Source organism: Argiope bruennichi, chromosome 6 (assembly GCF_947563725.1).
Source record: "Argiope bruennichi chromosome 6, qqArgBrue1.1, whole genome shotgun sequence".
Lineage (NCBI taxonomy): Eukaryota > Metazoa > Arthropoda > Arachnida > Araneae > Araneidae > Argiope > Argiope bruennichi.
The window spans coordinates 125,721,405-125,739,134 of record NC_079156.1 but is presented as its reverse complement, the minus strand read 5'-3'; the positions used below and the strand labels follow the sequence as shown (position 1 = coordinate 125,739,134).

The 17,730-nt window shown below is 27.7% G+C and overlaps 1 protein-coding gene across 1 annotated transcript; it reads right to left on the bottom strand.

The window, feature by feature from the left end:
• Positions 1-490: 490 nt before the first annotated feature.
• On the bottom strand, positions 491-17,632 carry LOC129971049 (coiled-coil domain-containing protein 92-like). The gene is made up of 4 exons (XM_056084516.1): positions 17,227-17,632; positions 14,737-15,011; positions 10,010-10,057; positions 491-1,352 (listed from the first exon to the last, which is right to left on the bottom strand). The coding sequence occupies exons 2-4, from the start codon at positions 14,978-14,980 to the stop codon at positions 652-654; spliced, it is 993 nt and encodes a 330-aa protein (XP_055940491.1). The 5' UTR covers positions 14,981-15,011; positions 17,227-17,632; the 3' UTR covers positions 491-651.
• Positions 17,633-17,730: the final 98 nt, after the last annotated feature.

Sequence of the window (17,730 nt, the reverse complement as noted above, 5' to 3'; positions counted from 1 at the left end):
TGCCTGACAGTAAAACACATATAATAATTAATTTATTTGTTAAAGAAAGAATACACGAAACACAGGAAGATAAATAGAAATTGGCTTGAAATACATATATAGGACCAGCATAAAAACTAACATTAAGACAGAAAGAAGCAGTAGAACAGAGCATGAATACAGCATAACATTTGGCTAGTATTATTTAAGATGAAGTTAGAAAAATTTATTTGTCTATTTATATATGTTACTGTAAATGTGATAAAGCAGGTGATTATGTATAATTACCGGTGACTATTCATAATCACCACTAAACTTATTGGTGATTCTGAATAATCACTGGTAATTATGCAAAATTACCAGTTTATTACATTTATCATAACATATATAAAGTGTACTCAGAGTAAGTAATAAAAATAATGAGGGTAATTCTGTGATCTCTTAGGAACTTATGATATTAAGTGGAAATAAAAAGGCAATTTTTAAAGAACACAACAATAAGAAAACAAGATTTGGTTATAAATAAAGTATAATAGACATTTTTATCTCTGAAAATTACAAAAATGTACCAATTTTAAAATAAATAAATTATATCAAGGGATGTTTTTATCTACACATGCAAAAATATATAGCCATCACAGTCAGAGCAAAAAAATACATCGAATTGCACATTTAGGCTTTGTTCATCCTTTTTATCGACGCATCTGGAACTTGTCTCTGATCAATGGCCAATGTATCAGTCGTTAACTTACTGGCCAGATTCTTAATCCGCAGTTGATGTCGCACCAGCTGGCGGCTGGACACCAGTGGCAAATTGGAGATAGGAGGTAACTTCACCGACAGTCCCGATTCTTGAAGACCCTCGTTCTGTCCATCACCATCACAGCGCTGATTGAAACCTTCGTCATCAGAGACGCTCTTGTCAGAGAGGGAGGAATAGGATGAATAGCTTTGGTACTGAGATTCTAAAGACTGGAGGGAGTTCTGCATTTCGGATGGAAGATCTTCACGGCTGAGGTGTTCCACTCGTGATGGCTGGAGTTTGGAGTGAGGTGCTGAATGAGATGTTGAGGGATGGTTAGAATTGGCAAAACTAAAACGGCGCCAGAAGCTACCCTTTTTCCGCCTGGCCCCTTGGGACGTGAGTTGGGCGATAGTGGTACATTTTGCTTCAAGTTCCTTCTCTAGTCGTAAGATGGCGCTGTCCCGTTGTTCCATTTCTTGATGGTGCTGCCACAGAGCTAGTTTTTCTTTTTGGTCTAGGATATCGATAGCTTGATGGCTTTCTACAAGTTTTCTCTTGAGATCAGCGTTTTCTTTGAGGAGGTTATTCACTTTTTGCTCGAGGCAGTCAGGACTGCATTTAAAAAATTCTGAAAGACAGAAAAGATATTTTTAATTAAAAGTTGTGGATTATAAATTGTAATCATTAGCTAGCCTCAGTGACCAACTGATCATCCTAATTATTTGTACTTAAAATAATTGACAAAACTTTAAAAAATCAGTCCTGAAGCCACAGCCACTGTATAAATTGTGACAATTTTTATTAGTCAATGGCGCATGGATATGATCATCTGCTTTTAAACGTTAATTTCTGAAAAAAAAATCTTAAAAATACTATTTCATTGTTAAGAAAAAAAAATCTTGACACAGTTTCTAGTCACAAATTCACCATAAAATGTCTAATGTACAGATAAATATAATAATATAAATATTTAATGCATGGATTATTTCAAATGAAAGCTCATGATAAATACCTCATCAAGAGTCATTTGCAGCCTATTCAAGAGATATTGCAAAAGTAAAATTCGGACACAGTCTACACCTTCCAAAATTGGACAAATTTCGCTAATTTTCATCATTAATTAATTTTGCCATTTTGTAAGAACAGCAAACTATATGGTATTGACAAAATAAAATAACTATTTTTTAATAAATTTTTGTGAATATTTCTTCTGTGCTGATTACGAATTATTCTTTTAATTTTGCCGAATGAATTGATATAATGAGTTAATTATTTTTAACTTTGGTAAATATACCCATTATATTAATTAGAATAATGATGTGCTCCCTTTGAATTTTGGAAAAATATTACACTTTTTTATTTAAAATGACAATCTTTAGTCATGATGATTAAAGATTTTCATTTACAAATAAAAAAAAAGAAAAAACAGCAACTGCTTATTTGACAAAAATGAATCTATTTTATGTACTTTTTTAAAAAATTTTTATTTTTTTATTTTTTATTAGAATTTTTTTCTTACATTTTGGATTGACTAAAAGGAACTCAACTTTTCCGCCCTTTCTAAAAAGCTGTTGACAAAATTCTTAGGCACTCCTTTCTTATGAAGATATTTCTGAAGTTATGTGTTTTGTGCAACTTAGATGACGAAAATTATTAATGAGGGATTGCACCTCTGGATATGTCTTCCCTAACGCTCGTGGGTGAGAAAATTCTTTATGGTTTTAAATTCAGTGAGACCACCACTATCGTGTAATTGCATTGACAACCTTTTGATTCCCCCCTTCTGATAAATCGTTGTCTTAGTGTGTTCCTTGCAGGGTTCGCAAAAGTTGGTAAAAATTAAAATCAATTAGCGGAGGAGGTTGGTTTGAAGACAAAAGAAATTGTCAAATGAACTAATATAAAATAGAAAACTTGAAATAAAAAAAAAAGAAAAAGGAGCCATTTTTACAACTTGCCACATTTTGATTAATATTTCGATAATGCGAAGGGCTTCATTTAAGAAGAAGGGAAGGAGCTTAAGAGAATCAAACAGTCCCTTACCAATCTCAAGCTTTCCTACCTTACTGATGAAGGACTGGTCATTTCTTGTGGTGCGAATATCCAATATGATCCCATGATAGGGTGATGAAAACAAAAACAAAAATATGTTTATCTCTGATTCATAGAAGTGAAAGAAATCCACCGTGACAAGTCCTGCAGAATAGTCAAATGACAGATTGGTCACCTCCCGTTGTTTCCACTGAGACGTGCGCAACAGGAACCAGAATTCTCCTATTGAAACACCCCACTGGCGGGATCGAAAGGGACAATGACCCCTGCCCAGCGATGTCAGACTTTCCTGAAATGTTCTAATGTTTGACATCTCACTTGAGGAACCTTAAACCGTGGCTCGCCCTTTTCCTGTTATGAAGCCTCGGATCTTTGCAACACCAACAACTGCTGACGTTTGAGCGACTATTCATCTCAGAAATTGAATATGCTGTTGGTGTTCCTTGTTCGAGCAGCTTTACTTCATTTTTGATGCCCCCCCCCCTGCTATCTGAAAAGTTGTGTTTACTGCCCAACCTGTATCAGCTGATATTAATATGATGTGTGAACCTCTTCACAGGCATAATTAATGACAAGAAATCTTTTTTCTCACTGATTCACACGCAATGGAATTGCATATGTTAAGGTTTAAAGGTGAGCGTTAAACTTTTCAGTGAATGAGTAAATTTTAGATTTTTTCTTGGGTGAAAGAATCTACGTATTATTGCAAATTTAATTTTTAATATACCAGCAGTTACTTTGAGTGCGAAATGCACGATTTTGCTTAACATGTTAATCATCTTCAAATATTTTAATAATCTGCAAACGAGTAATATTGCCGAGGGTTGTTTTGATTATGAAGTCACTTGACAAACAAATATTAAATAATTATCTATATCATCTGCTTCCGTAGAATATCAGCATGCCATCTACAGTCTCTTGATTCAGAAGTGAGGTATCAGATCTGTCTTAAGGATAACTGAATTTTTCATTTAAAATTTGGATAAATACTAATGTCAATACTTTCCTTCTCAAATATTTGCTTGATGCATATGAATAATTATACTCAAAGCTTTAAACATATACTAATTACATTTTTTTAAAATCTGTATTATAAATTACTTATCTATTTGTAAATAAATGTAAGCCTTATCAAAAAATCACGAAATGGCTTTGCCAACCATTTTCTACCATTATAGAATCTTAGATTATTATTTCTATACTAGATCTCTCAATGCAGTCTGGGTTATTATTAAATGTTATAAGGAGCTAAATAACTATTTTTTCTATTACAGTGCAATGAATGCTTGATTTACATATGTTTTAATTAAATATTAATTAGTGTGTTATGTGTTACGGTTTAAATAAAAGTTAACCAATTAAATAGTCAATTCACATAACAAATCAGAATGCTTTATCACTGGTCACTATTACTATAGTTTGTGTAAATAGAATAGATTCTCCATAGTTTTCTCTCAACATTATAATGGTTTCAGCAAATGTTTTTTTTTTTTCCCCATGCCAGTAGTGCTGAAAGAAACTGGATATTCTGATTACAGTTTGAAAGATTACATGTTACTGAAATATACTAATATCATGTTGATTTTTTATGATGTTTAATAACAGCTTTATAAATATTTAATCATAATTATTTTTGCAATTATAAAAGAATTTAAAATGGCAATGTAAACAAACAATTTTATACAATCGTTAAGTTTCTAAAATAGTTTCTTTGTAAAAAAAAAAAAAAAATAATGAAAATTGTAATCTTAAAAAACTTTTGAAAACTTGAGGAATAATTAAAAGTACTTGGTTTTCTTACTAAAGTGATTTGTGTCACATTTTTTCAAAAGAAAATAAAACTATAAATTACGAATATTAATTATTTACAAATATATTCAAATATTTAAATATGAAAAATCAGTTCAGTAGATGCAGAAATAATTACTCAATTATAAAAAATTAACATCTTGAATTAAAAAAAAAAGCTGAATAATGATAAATGGCAATTTAATAAATATACACTTTCAATAATAAACATATTTAATAAATTCATTAGATTAAAAAATAAATTCATGTATTTTCAAACTTAGCTGTGATTATGACAGTAAATTGTTTGTAAGTTTTATTTACAAAGAAATAAAGGAATTACAAAAATCTCTAGCTTAGAAGTTTCCAACTTTCACTTTTGGTGAAACTGCACTTACTGTTATCTTATAAATTAACCACAATCCTTTTGTTTGTATCATTTTTAGAACCTGAGTTCGCAAAGTTCTCTTCTTGCAACTTCTCTGCATGTCTTATATGGTTTTTCCCGTCATCCACTGTTACGTTTAACTGTGCTTCATTACAAAATTTTTAAATATCTTTTTTTTTGTGACAGTTTTTGTAAGCAATTTCATATTTCACCTGCACATACGTAAGTTCTATTGGATTGGATTGAGTGATACAGGGGGAGTCTCACCACTTCATATCCCATTACATGCGCTGTTTGATCAAAATGATATGCTTTGAATTTTTCTTTATGTTTTGTTAAGTAATCAATAGTCTTGGTTTTGATGGAAATATGATGAATATTTTTCTTCAAAAACCATGCCACAATGTCAGGTTTATTATTTTTGTATTTGTAGAGGGAATTGTTTCTGTGTATGCAAAATAATAACTTGCACTATCCATAGAAATAAGAATTATTCTTCAATCATCTTTTGTAAATTAAGAAACTTTTTAAAAACTTCACTGTTATCATGATAGTCAACTGTACTGTTGGAGTGGAATACAAGTTGTGCAGACAGAATAAAGGCTTAATCAGTAGATGCAACATGACAAATGATCAATTTGGATCCTTTCTCTATTAGGATTAAAATGCTTCATCGACTAATGAAAATTTGCCAAATATATTTAGGTGAACAGTTAGCATTTACCCACGTTTCATCAAGTTACATCATTGGCTTGGGTAAAGAATTGTTTTTTAGGTTATGCATTTTTCTCAAAAACTTCACATAAGAGAAATAATAATACTGTTTCTTTTATTAAAAATTTGTGACTATCACTGCATTTTTCATTTTCTCGTATACGAATTATGAAGAAAGTATTATTGTCGTCAAAAAATTCGAATTCGAGATTTTGGCGAATATTCACGTTTTATGAGCTCATAAAGTTCGAAAAATACATTATTAGAAAAGGTTCGGCTGTCTGTTCATTTCTGACAAAGATAACTCAAAAAACGCTCTAAGCTAGATGGTTGAAATTTAACAATGGTCTTTACACCAAACTTGCAGATTTCTATCAAATTTTGTGTAAAATCTGTTCAGAGGAAGTCCATCAATCCAACTGCACGAATATAAATTAACACATTCATTACAAAATGAAGAGAGCTAGATAGATAAGATTCGGTACACAGATGTAACATCTGAGGTGTAGATACCTGTCAAAGTTTGGGTCAAATCCAACAACGAATTGATTGTCTGACAGTCAATATTTTCAAAAACGTGTAAACTCGATAATTAAAAAACCCATTGACTTAAATATATCAAATTTGATATGAGATTTTGTGACTACAAGTAGGGTTTTGTGTCCAATTTTTGTTTCAATCGATTGAGAGAAACAGGTCTAAAACACAAATTCGAGTTTTGGATGCTATTAACGCCTGCCAGGGATTCATCGCCAAATAACACGCCAAGAATAATACGATAGATTCAGTAAAAACATGAAATTTACACCAAAAATTGATATTTCGTAACTTAAGAAGAGAAGTAAGGTGTTCTCTGGTATGACAAGTTTATTACAGAGTACGCGAGAAAGTTTTTGGGTGATTTTGAATTTTCTTGCACTCACGATGGTTGCAAGAAAATTCCAAACTTACCAGTCCAGAAAGATATAATTTTTTTCTACAAAGCACATTTTTAATTTGGCATTGTTGAGTATTCGCCTCTGTCATAAAATTCTTCAATGACGTACCTAATTGTCATGGTTTTCAAATAAAATTAAAATAATACACATCTGTCCATTGGTTATGGATGGGCGACTGGTTCACTGATATTTCACATCACTATAAATATATGGATTAATAATAAAATCTTGAAGAGTAATATATCTATACACATGATAGCTGGCTCATTGAATATTTCAAGATTTCCAACCCTTAATATCTTTCAATTTTATTCCAGTTTTTTTTTAAATTAAAAATATTGAAATCATTAGACAAAAAAAAAAAAAAAATATTGAAGGCATTTCTTTGTTTGCTTGGGCAATTTTCAAATATTATATCAGAGCAGAGACAGAAACAAGATAGCGAAATATTATAAAAATGGAATTCATAAAAACATTGTGGTTCTCAATTTAAGTAACAGATAAATAGGATATACAATAAATTTTCTAAATATATGTTAGTAAAAATTATTAATTAATAAGTGGATCTATAAATACTTTTTTTAAAAAAAAGAAAATGTAATGAAACAAAAGCAAACATAAATAATTTCTATGTTAATTATTGCTTACATTTTATAAAACAATATTAATAGTAAATTAATAAACAATAATAATAACTTTTTAAAATAGCTTAATTATGTCATCTAATATTATGCATTAACTAGCTGCTAAACCCATCCTTACTTGGGGAAAAGATATTTTTCAAGTACTTATAACATGTTATAGTAACTTATAACATGTTACTTATAACTTAATAAAGCAGTCTTTTTATTACAGTATCTTTTTGTTCACTCTTTGTCATGTGTCTGATGCCTCAGCCAGTATTTAAATTTCTCTCTTCCTTTTGTGTTTATACAATAAACCATTCAGTACAAGTCTAAAAACCCTTGGGACCCTTCATTTCCATGATGCAAAGATATAAATCTCTTCTTTTTAAGATCATGATCCTTGAAAATCAAAACCCAATAGTTATGGTTGGGTTGGTAATGAGAGGGTTAATGACTAAGTAATCTGACCAGAAGGGCACCAAAGAGTGTTCTATCTATCTATCTCTATGCCCCTTTCAATAAGAAAAGGTTTCAATAACCTGAGCAATCTGATTAGCAATTAGGAAAATTAAATGAAACACTGCATAGTAATAAACTAAATCATTAAATTACTGTGTGTGCTAAGCTAAAAATGCATTATATGCAATAGAGTCAAAACTTGAATAAAAATTTGTCCTAAGATTTAATGTCTAAAAAAATACAACATTTTCATTTTAACTTTAATGTTGACAAAAATAGGTGAATGAAAGGTATGATGAAACAATAAAATTGGCTTGAATCTAATTACAATAACAGAAAGCTTTCTTACAAAATATGCTTAAAGTAATTTTGTAAATTTAATAAAATTAAAGAAAAAAATATATGGCAACTAAACTAATATCATCAGAAGTGATAACTGTTTGTTCTTCAAGATGGTTATAAGTAATTTTTGTATAATAATTATTTTGGAAATTACTAACAAATGGGTGAGAAAAACAACAGAAATTTGACTTCATTGTTGTTATTTAAGTAGTAAACACTACAAATATTAACAGATAAAAGACTATATCTTTTAATGTTAGCTAATAACTACATTTTTTTACAAGAATAGCAGAATTTTATTATAATCAGTCCTCAGTCCAATCTGCAATTCCTATTTTCATCAATTATTCAACCCATAATAAATCTTTCGCCATATCTATAATTAAATTGGATATTTGGAGAAATGAATCAGAACTTTTGTTTGTGAGCATGGGCAAAAGCCTGGCTTGCAGGTATCAGCTGGAAAAACATTTTTGCCAAGCAATTTGTGGCAGAGCTTAAATATTTCAGTTATATAAAAACAGAAGTAAAAGCAGAAACATTAAGTATATAACTGCAGATGATTTTTGAGAAAGTGCATTTCAGAAATGATAATTTCTCAATGCTTTTGGCAAATGTTATTTTCAGTGATGCTTGTTCAAGTGAAATAAGATGAAAATTCTTTCCTAATATATATATATATATATATATAAATATTAAAAAAAGTATTTTTGAAATAGATTCATTGGTTTTCCTTTAAGAAATGAATCATGATTTCACATATACTTTTAACTTTGCAACAATAGGATCTTTCACTTGCTTCAATATACTATTTTATAAATAGTAAAAATAATATTGACCTTAAATTTAAAAAAAAAAGTGAAGTGAGTGATTATTGAATAAAAAGTGATGATTCTGCATAATAATTACATGAAGAATCATTAATTTATGAATAATCAATACAAGAAACATAAAAAAATATATATAATCTAAAAATTTTGACAAAGTGTAGATGCAATTAGAGTTTAAGAGTTGCAAAGGAATTTCAATGGACAAAGTACATACTAACATTTAATAAAAGTAAATTAATAAATAATCTTTCATAAATAACTGTAAAACAATCTACTGAAATATATATATTCACATTTGGATAAAATGAATTCTTTCATGATATCCATAGTGAAAGTATTAATCTTAGAAATCAATTATCAAAATATGCATTATAAAGATTTCCATATTAAAACAATATACTTATTATAATTTATCAATTTAAAAACTATTGTCCCCACATTAAAAAGAAATTTATATCCCTTTTCCAAAGTGACACCTAAAAAAAAAAGTGCAAAAATTTTGATGACTTTCCAAAACTGAGAAACTACACATGCATTTTCTAGAATAATAACAATAATAAAATAATTAATCTCCTTGTGATTTAAAATGTTTAATTAACATTATATAAAATTCTGATAAGATTAAAAACATAATAAAAAGTTGTTTAAGCATGATTAGGTTTTATTATCAATCCAATGAAACAACATTTTAATATTTACATATTTTATCATATCTAACAGGCTTAGACATATCTAAAGAAGAAAAAAAAGTTTCACAATTGAGTTGAATAAAGATAATTGTCAGAATTTCCAAAATGATGCATTTAAAGACATATTTCCATCAAAATACATACTTTAAAAAGGTATTTCTATATTAATCCCAAGTCAGCGATTCATCATCAAAGATTGTATGCTGATAGGCTTTTTCATAATTAATTGTTTGCTAATGGCATGCAGTTAATACACCACTAATTTTTTAAGAAATAAATAAACCATGGTAAAAAAAAAAAAAGCAAAGATTTTATTAACAACTTTTTGGTTTATTATTATGGCAAACTTAATCTATATCTAAAACATAAGGAGAGGGAGGGTGACTAACAAGTCTAGTATAAGCACAAATTCAAAACTGTTTTGTGTAGCAGAATATATTAAGCATATAAGACACTCACCGCTATCTGGAAGCAAGCAACCTGAAGTTTCACAACGAAACTGTAGATCTGTAAAACAGACACAAGAAAATATGTCAGAGTTAATTATTATTTTATGCGAATTATTATTTTATGAGAAAAATTCTGACGACATAATATCCTAAATAATGATGAAAACCAATGAATTTTGCTTATCTACAACAAGAGATTATCAACAACTTTCATTTTTTAAAATGCATTACTATTAATTTATACCTCACACATAAATGTGAGAGTAAAAATATTTAACAAATAAAAAAAATTCTTTGGTATCAATTTTATTTTCCAAAAGATTTAATGGATTTTCTCCATTATCAGAAGTCATTTCAATTATCTCATTATTAAGTGATTTATAAGTTGAATTTGTTTGATATTAAATGCCGTGAACAATTTCCCTAGCATGTGCAATATGGAATTTTTATCCTAAAAACCAAATTCAGATTTCATGAATATTATGCTTGATTAGAAAATAAAATTTAAATCAATACAATTTAAGTTTATAAGAAATGTAGAAACTGAAATTGCATAAAAATTACTATATTTTTACAACTTACAATGGAAAAGCCAATTATCCATTTTCAAAAATTCAGAAGAAAGCATATTTATCAATCTTCAGAATGAAATGCTTAGGGAAGCAGGACTCTTTATACATATTGAGGGGGTATGAGGAATTGGTGACTTATCAGAAACTTACTATCAGAGAAATTAGTTGAAAATGGAATTGCATAGGGATAGGAGTGCTCAAACAGAATTTATATTTATGATGTTCAGATTGTAAGCTTAAAAATGATTTGTTATACTATTAAAGCTTAGATTAATAAGCTGAAATACTTTATTTAGCATTGCTCTACAGAAGCTTCCACTAAAGTTTGTTTTGCTTATAAAAATTTATAATGGATGTACAAAATTTGAAGTACTGAATACAGTAAATATGATAAATAGAGATTCTTCTTGATCCAGACTGCCTGAAAGGCAGTAAATGGATCAGCAGTTAAAAATTTAACGGCTAAAATTACATAAAAAGAAATTTTGTTCTCTCATGTTCTTAAATCGGAGAATGCCCTTTTATCTATACTTACAATAAAGCTCAATGTGTCTGTGTGTGTTGGCACTCTACAGGTCAGACCGTTAGACCATCATCTACCAAATTTGGTACATGTATACCTTGGAGGTCGGGAATGTGCACCTAGGGTCCCTTTTTTTAAATTTTTAATTACAATTTTAATTAATTAATTAAAAACTAACTTTCCCGCTAAAAAAATCTTTATTTCCCCATCGCCAAATGAGTAACACTTCCGTTTCTCTCCCCCCCCACGCTAATGAGGTTAGGCTTAACATTTTTCGAACGATTATTTCAAACGATTCTGTTCATTTTCTTAATGTTTGATGCAATTAAAATTAATGATTGTTAATTAATCGATCTTTCAGATTCATTCTGACGTACTTTTGAATTAAAATAAAACAGAATAAAGGAAATTTAAAAATTTCTAATCTGCATAGCGTTACCTCTACTGGCGGAGAGCAATTCACGCATTTGACAACAATTTTCAACGGATGCAGACTTGATTTAATTTATTTTTAGGTTAGTTGTATACTTTTGTAATTAAATTGTATTTATATATTTTTTGTATATGCTTATAATATTAAGTACATCGTTTTTTTTAAGTAGTTTTTTTTTAAACCTGTTTTCGACGGATCATTTTAAACGATTCTGTTTATTTTCTTAGTGTTTGATGCATTTAAAAGTAAACATTGCTAATTAATCGATCAGCTCATGATGAATCTGAGAAAATTTTGAAATTCTTTAGTGTGCATAAAGTTTAAATACACAGTGACTATGTTTTCAGTAATCATATTATAAAAAATGCTTTGTTTCAGTAAAAAATATTATTATATTAATTGCAGATTAATCATTTCCACTATAATTTAAATCATAAATTCTACGAGAACTAACAGAAAATTAGAGAGACACATATTATGTTATGACTGAAGGCCTTTATAATATTATGAGTGAATTATATGACTATCAAAATTTGAAATTTTAAAATATTTTGATGAAGAGGCTATTAAAGTAGGAATTACATAAAATATATAATTATTAAAAATTTAATGAGCATTAAGATCGGCGAACCAGCTGGTCACCAAAGGCGGCTAGTAAGAAATAAAATAGAACAAAACCACAGAAAAAAATACTACTATATTACACCAGAATTTTATAATGAGATAAAACAATAAAATATCCGGCATATAGGGTATAATTCAAAATAGACGATAATAAAATGTTAAACATGTAAAAACAAGCTACTTTTTTATTAGCAGTTATAAAACATTCATATTAATAAAAAAACATTTAATCATGCAATAATTGGAACCAAGTTAATGCATGGTTTTGAGTTGAAATTTTGCAAGCACAGATGAATAAATAAAATGTTTATAGATTTAATATATATTAAATGTTTCTAATATATGATGAGTGAGTACCGTAGCAGCTCATCCATTAGGACTGCAGAGCTCTAGCATCCTTGAAATTATATCTAAATTTGCATATATTTTTAAAAAATCTATTCTGCTTATGTGCCCATTTTGAGAGTCCGAGGCTTCTCACTTATTTTTTCAATTAGAAAGTTCAGTGATCAACAAAAATGACAATAAATAGATAAATAAATAAAAATAAAAAGGAATAAAAAGATGAAAGTAAGATAACAACAACATGCAAGAGAAACAAATGTTAGGGTTGTACAGCAAGCAGACCATGAAGACACTTATATCACCCAATGTTCACAAAAATGAGTAATTTATCAGAAGATCAGAAACAATTCTTCTTTTCATCTAAAATAGAGATGTTGGAACTGCAGTTTGACAAGACGTAATTTTTACCTTTGGTCTCTTAGTATGTTATTTTTTGTGTCTCACTTTCTCTTATTAGTTAATTATGAAATTTGGTTTTCTTTCTTGCAAGCAAAAATAGATATAATTTGATATACATATTAATTTGATTATGTTAGAAATTATTCTTTGAAAAAAAGTTATACACAGGTAATTTTCTAAAAATGTTATTCAGATAAAAACTTTTGTGAGGAGGTATCAATTATAATTCATTATTACATATTAAAATAAACACTGCAGATTATTTATTGCACAATTTATTTGATCTTCATTTTTGGACAAGCATTATCATGTTGATTGGATAAGGATGGCTGTAGAGAGAGGGCCAATTTTGCTGCTTTTATCTGCTGAATTATTGCTTCAATATTCACATAAATTTCTACTGATAAAGCTACCACAAACTTCATATCTAGCTTTGAAATTAAAAAAATTTAGGTTATTCATGATAAAATTCTTTTGTTAAATATTTTTTGCAGAACTATTAATTTCTGTGCTGACAAGATGTCATTGAATGAATATTTGACTTCTTAATAAGATATAATATTAATATTTTAATAAGCTACTTAATAGAATGTTAAAAAGATACATGCTCTGAGATGTTTTAAAGAATATGAAATATAGGTTATAAATGTTTTACAAATTCATGCAAGAATTTAAGGCACTTTTCCATTAATAGGAATAAGAGAAAACTTGCCAAATTTTGGGGATAATTCACAAAATTTTAGACATCACCAATCTAAGCAATTTTGGCATAAAAAGCTAAAACTGTACTAAGCAGATGAAAATCTTCCAAACCTTGGTGATGACTTACAAAATCTTTGATACAATTTCTCATCAACAGATTACAAGTTATAACTTTGTCAATAACAGAGCAGAATCAACATTAAAACTTGCAATAATTGAAGTTGTGCTAGCAGAAACGAATCTAATGTATCACCATTAATAGCTTTTAGTAAAGGCTGTTTATCAAATGAGTATAGTGAGTTCTATAATAACTGTAATTAAACTCAATGAAAGATTTTTAAGACTGAATCAAAATCTTGGTAGTATCCAAAGTATAATTAATTCCCTTAAAAAATTAATGTTATTTGATCATCTGATAGAAATATAATTTATAAATAAAAATAATTAGGAAACCAATAGAATTAGACCTCCTCTCAGACTCTACCCTAATTCTTCACGGAACAGAAGCATTGATACCAATAGTTGCCAACATCTCTCATTTTTGAGAAAAATCTTACATCTTTTATTTCATTATTCATTTTCTTAGGAGAAAAAAAGCCTTCAATCATTCTACTGATTTTGCTAATTTTAATTTCATATGAAAGATCATGACTCCTAGATATGACATCAATGGTCTCCTTACACTTTCTAGTTATGAGAGATATTGCAGAATAAAGCAATGATATAGCTTATGATCATTATACCTAGACCAATTTTTTCATTTTGTGTGCACAGCTAATCAGCCAGAATAGTCTACATTTATTGCTGAGCTATATTTTAAAATAGTACTTTCATTTGGTGTGATAAGATGCAATTTATCAAAGATGGTTGACAAGATTAAATTAATATTATCAATACAGTTGGTACACAGTTAGTTGCTGAAGGTGGCTAATTAAAATTAATAAAATTAACTCATATATCTATTTTTAAAAGCAAAACAAATTTGAAAAAAAAATATGATTACTACAAAATATAAAACAAGTCTGAAAGAGATAAAATTATTTCAAATATAAACCAGGCTATGAGAATTCCTTTTTCTTAATATTACAAAGAAAATGTATAAAATAAAGTTATAATGAATAATAAAAAAAAATAATAACCTCTGCATAAATCCTGTAGTCTTTCTATTTCTTCATGAAGACCTTTCAACATAAGAGCATGTTCATCTTGTAAAAATCGAATACTGTCTTGTGCTGCTTTCAGCTTTTCTCTTAAAACAATAATGTCATTGGGATCATCATAAAAGCTGCCTTCACCCCCAGCATCTGGCTCCAATGATGTGAATTCATTGGCACATTTTATGGCAGTGCTTTGCAAAGGAAGATGTTTTATTTCTTGAGTCATTATTTTAAAATTTCATTCAGGATTTTGAGATCTGAAAATAATTATATTATTAAAAACATAATTAAATCAATAATTACTATTAAACATAATTAAAAATATAATTAAATCAATAACAATTACAATTAATCTTTTTTTTTTTGCCAAGATCAAAATAATTTGATTTTGGAAAATGAAAAAAAAAACATATTTAATTACTACTCAACTTTTATAAACAAATGAGAAATTAAGAGTTTTTAAAGATAAATTTTGATTTGAAAAATGTTCATAAGAGTTATATTTTCATACTTTTAGTTTAATTATGATACTTGAGGTCATTTGAATATTATTACAAATTAATGAAATGCACAGATTAATTTTAATACTTGTTTAATTTATATTCTTATTTCTATTATATAAAAAACAAAAATGCCCTGGTAAATGAAAAATACAGCTAAATTATTTAATAAATATTTTTATTTTATTTATAACATAAATAAGACAGCAACTGAAATTTACAAAAATTATTTTAATTTTTTAAAAGTATAAAAATAACTGGTGTTATCTTTATGTCGAATAAAAAACTTAAAAAATCAAAACAATTTGTAATAATAAAAATAAATTTGATTACTTTTCAATTTTTACAGAATACAATTAAAAGCTATTTTATATATCCAAATAAAGATTTACAGTATAAAATGATATAGTGGCACTAATGATTATAATTATAAAACTAATTGTTTGGTAAAAACATATGCTCTTTGTATATGTAAAAATATATCTCCACTATATATAAAAACATATCTTATCTTTGCTTTTTCTTCAATACGTCAAACATTTACAAATAGAATTTAAAAAAATCATAATTATTCATACAGATAAATATACGTTTCCTAATAGCACAATACAATAGTCTTGTTTACCATACATTTGTTAAGCTTATTTTCAAACAATTTACCTTTTTTATAATATTAACAACCTAATTCAAACAACATATTGATCACTTTAACATTCATAATCTAAGGAAAAAAAATATTCAAATAATAAATGCTTTGATTAAATAACTTAAAAACACTGTATAATAGACCAAGTAGGGAAAATGTACATTTAATACAAAAACAATTATATTTATGAAAAATTCATTCATCATGCTCATTTTTTTCAAATTTTTCATTTCCTACATTATTCTGACTCAGAGCACACACTGTATTATATTTTACTGTAGTCCTCTATAAAGACATCGAACTAACAAACTGAATTGCAATTCTAGAATATCTGGCTTTTGTTCTATGATTATCTGCTTTGATCAAACATTTGTCTGGTACTTGTGCATCAACTACATGCCAATGATTAATTGTCAAAATAATCATAATAGATGTCATGTTATTGCAAATAACTATTAATCATTAAATAAAATTATTGAAGTTGTAAAGTTGTTAAAATTTAACTGTATTTGTCAATGGCATATGGTTAAACTAAAAGCTCATAAATAACATACAATTAAGCTAAAAGATCACCAATGGCATGCAATTACTGCACAAGTATCTTCTATCTTTTTGGACATTTCCCTCTACACAAAAAGGATCTTAAATGAATTACAGCCAAATAAAATAGTTTTTCCAAGATTTCTATTTATTCCCACACTCAGCAATATTGTAGAAAATAAGCAAAACATACATAAGCTAATTTAAGCACACAAACATGTCACTGTTAAAATATATTCATAAATTTGCAAAAAAACATTACTTTAAATTTATACACAATTTTAAATATAAATTGAATAAAAATAATTGCAATCCTACATTTCTAAGCCCAATTTATTTTATTTCAGATTACAATAATCAACTGAAATTAATTTCTTAAGGAATTCAGATGAAAATTTTTAATATTAGGAAATCCACAATATTTTCTTTATATATTTATATAAGTTATTTAACAATTAGTTTTAATATGCTGTTATTCCCAATAAATTTTTAAGTGAAAAAATCATTTTTTCTTAAGATGTTATGACAATTTTTATAGTTAAAAAATAAATTTAATAGCTGCATAAAAACAAAACTAAAACCAAATACAATCACAAACCTTTTTTTTCACAGAACAAAAACACAAAAGCAAAAATAAAAACAACAATAAAATTTACACTATTAAAATCGTCTTTCTCTTTTTTTTTTAACTTTCATTACAATAAAAGCGAAATCACAAACCAGAGATGGTAACAAAAAATTCTTGAGATCAATCATAAGAATGAGAGAAAGGTGTAATAAACTTACTGTTCTATTTTCAGATCTCCATCAGAAATAAACACACTTTGGTAATCATGCGGAACACTTCCTTACACAACAACAAAGGGCATTATCTTTTGGTATGACCGCATTTTACTATAATTTTCAAGGTTATAAAGTATATATTAAAGTATTTTTAATCGTGAAGTATAGTGTTTGTTTTATTAAGAAGTTTCGAAATACGTCTGTAAGAGAATTAATTTAATATTTATGTTACACAAATTTCGAGTATATAGGAGAAAGAATGAATGCGTTCAGATCAAAAATAGACAACCGTTTAGTCAGGCTGAAATTTTGGGGTTTTTTTTATCATTAATAATTTTGTCAGAAAGAAAAAATTCATAAGTATTGATTACATTCATTTCTTTGTTTTATATTTCTTTTTGTTGCTATGCGACTGTATTACATTGATGCCAGATGCAACTTCTATTAAAAATTTTGACATTAGACTTCACTTAATACAAAAATTTTAAGGAATAACTATGAAATTGT

Coding starts and splice junctions, on each gene's coding strand:
- LOC129971049 (XM_056084516.1), bottom strand. CDS start 14,980: ATGACTCAAGAAATAAAACATCTTCCTTTGCAAAGCACTGCCATAAAA. Junction 10,058..14,736: donor ACTACAGGATTTATGCAGAG/GTTATTATTTTT, acceptor TCTGTTTTACAG/ATCTACAGTTTCGTTGTGAA. Junction 1,353..10,009: donor TTGCTTGCTTCCAGATAGCG/GTGAGTGTCTTA, acceptor TCTGTCTTTCAG/AATTTTTTAAATGCAGTCCT.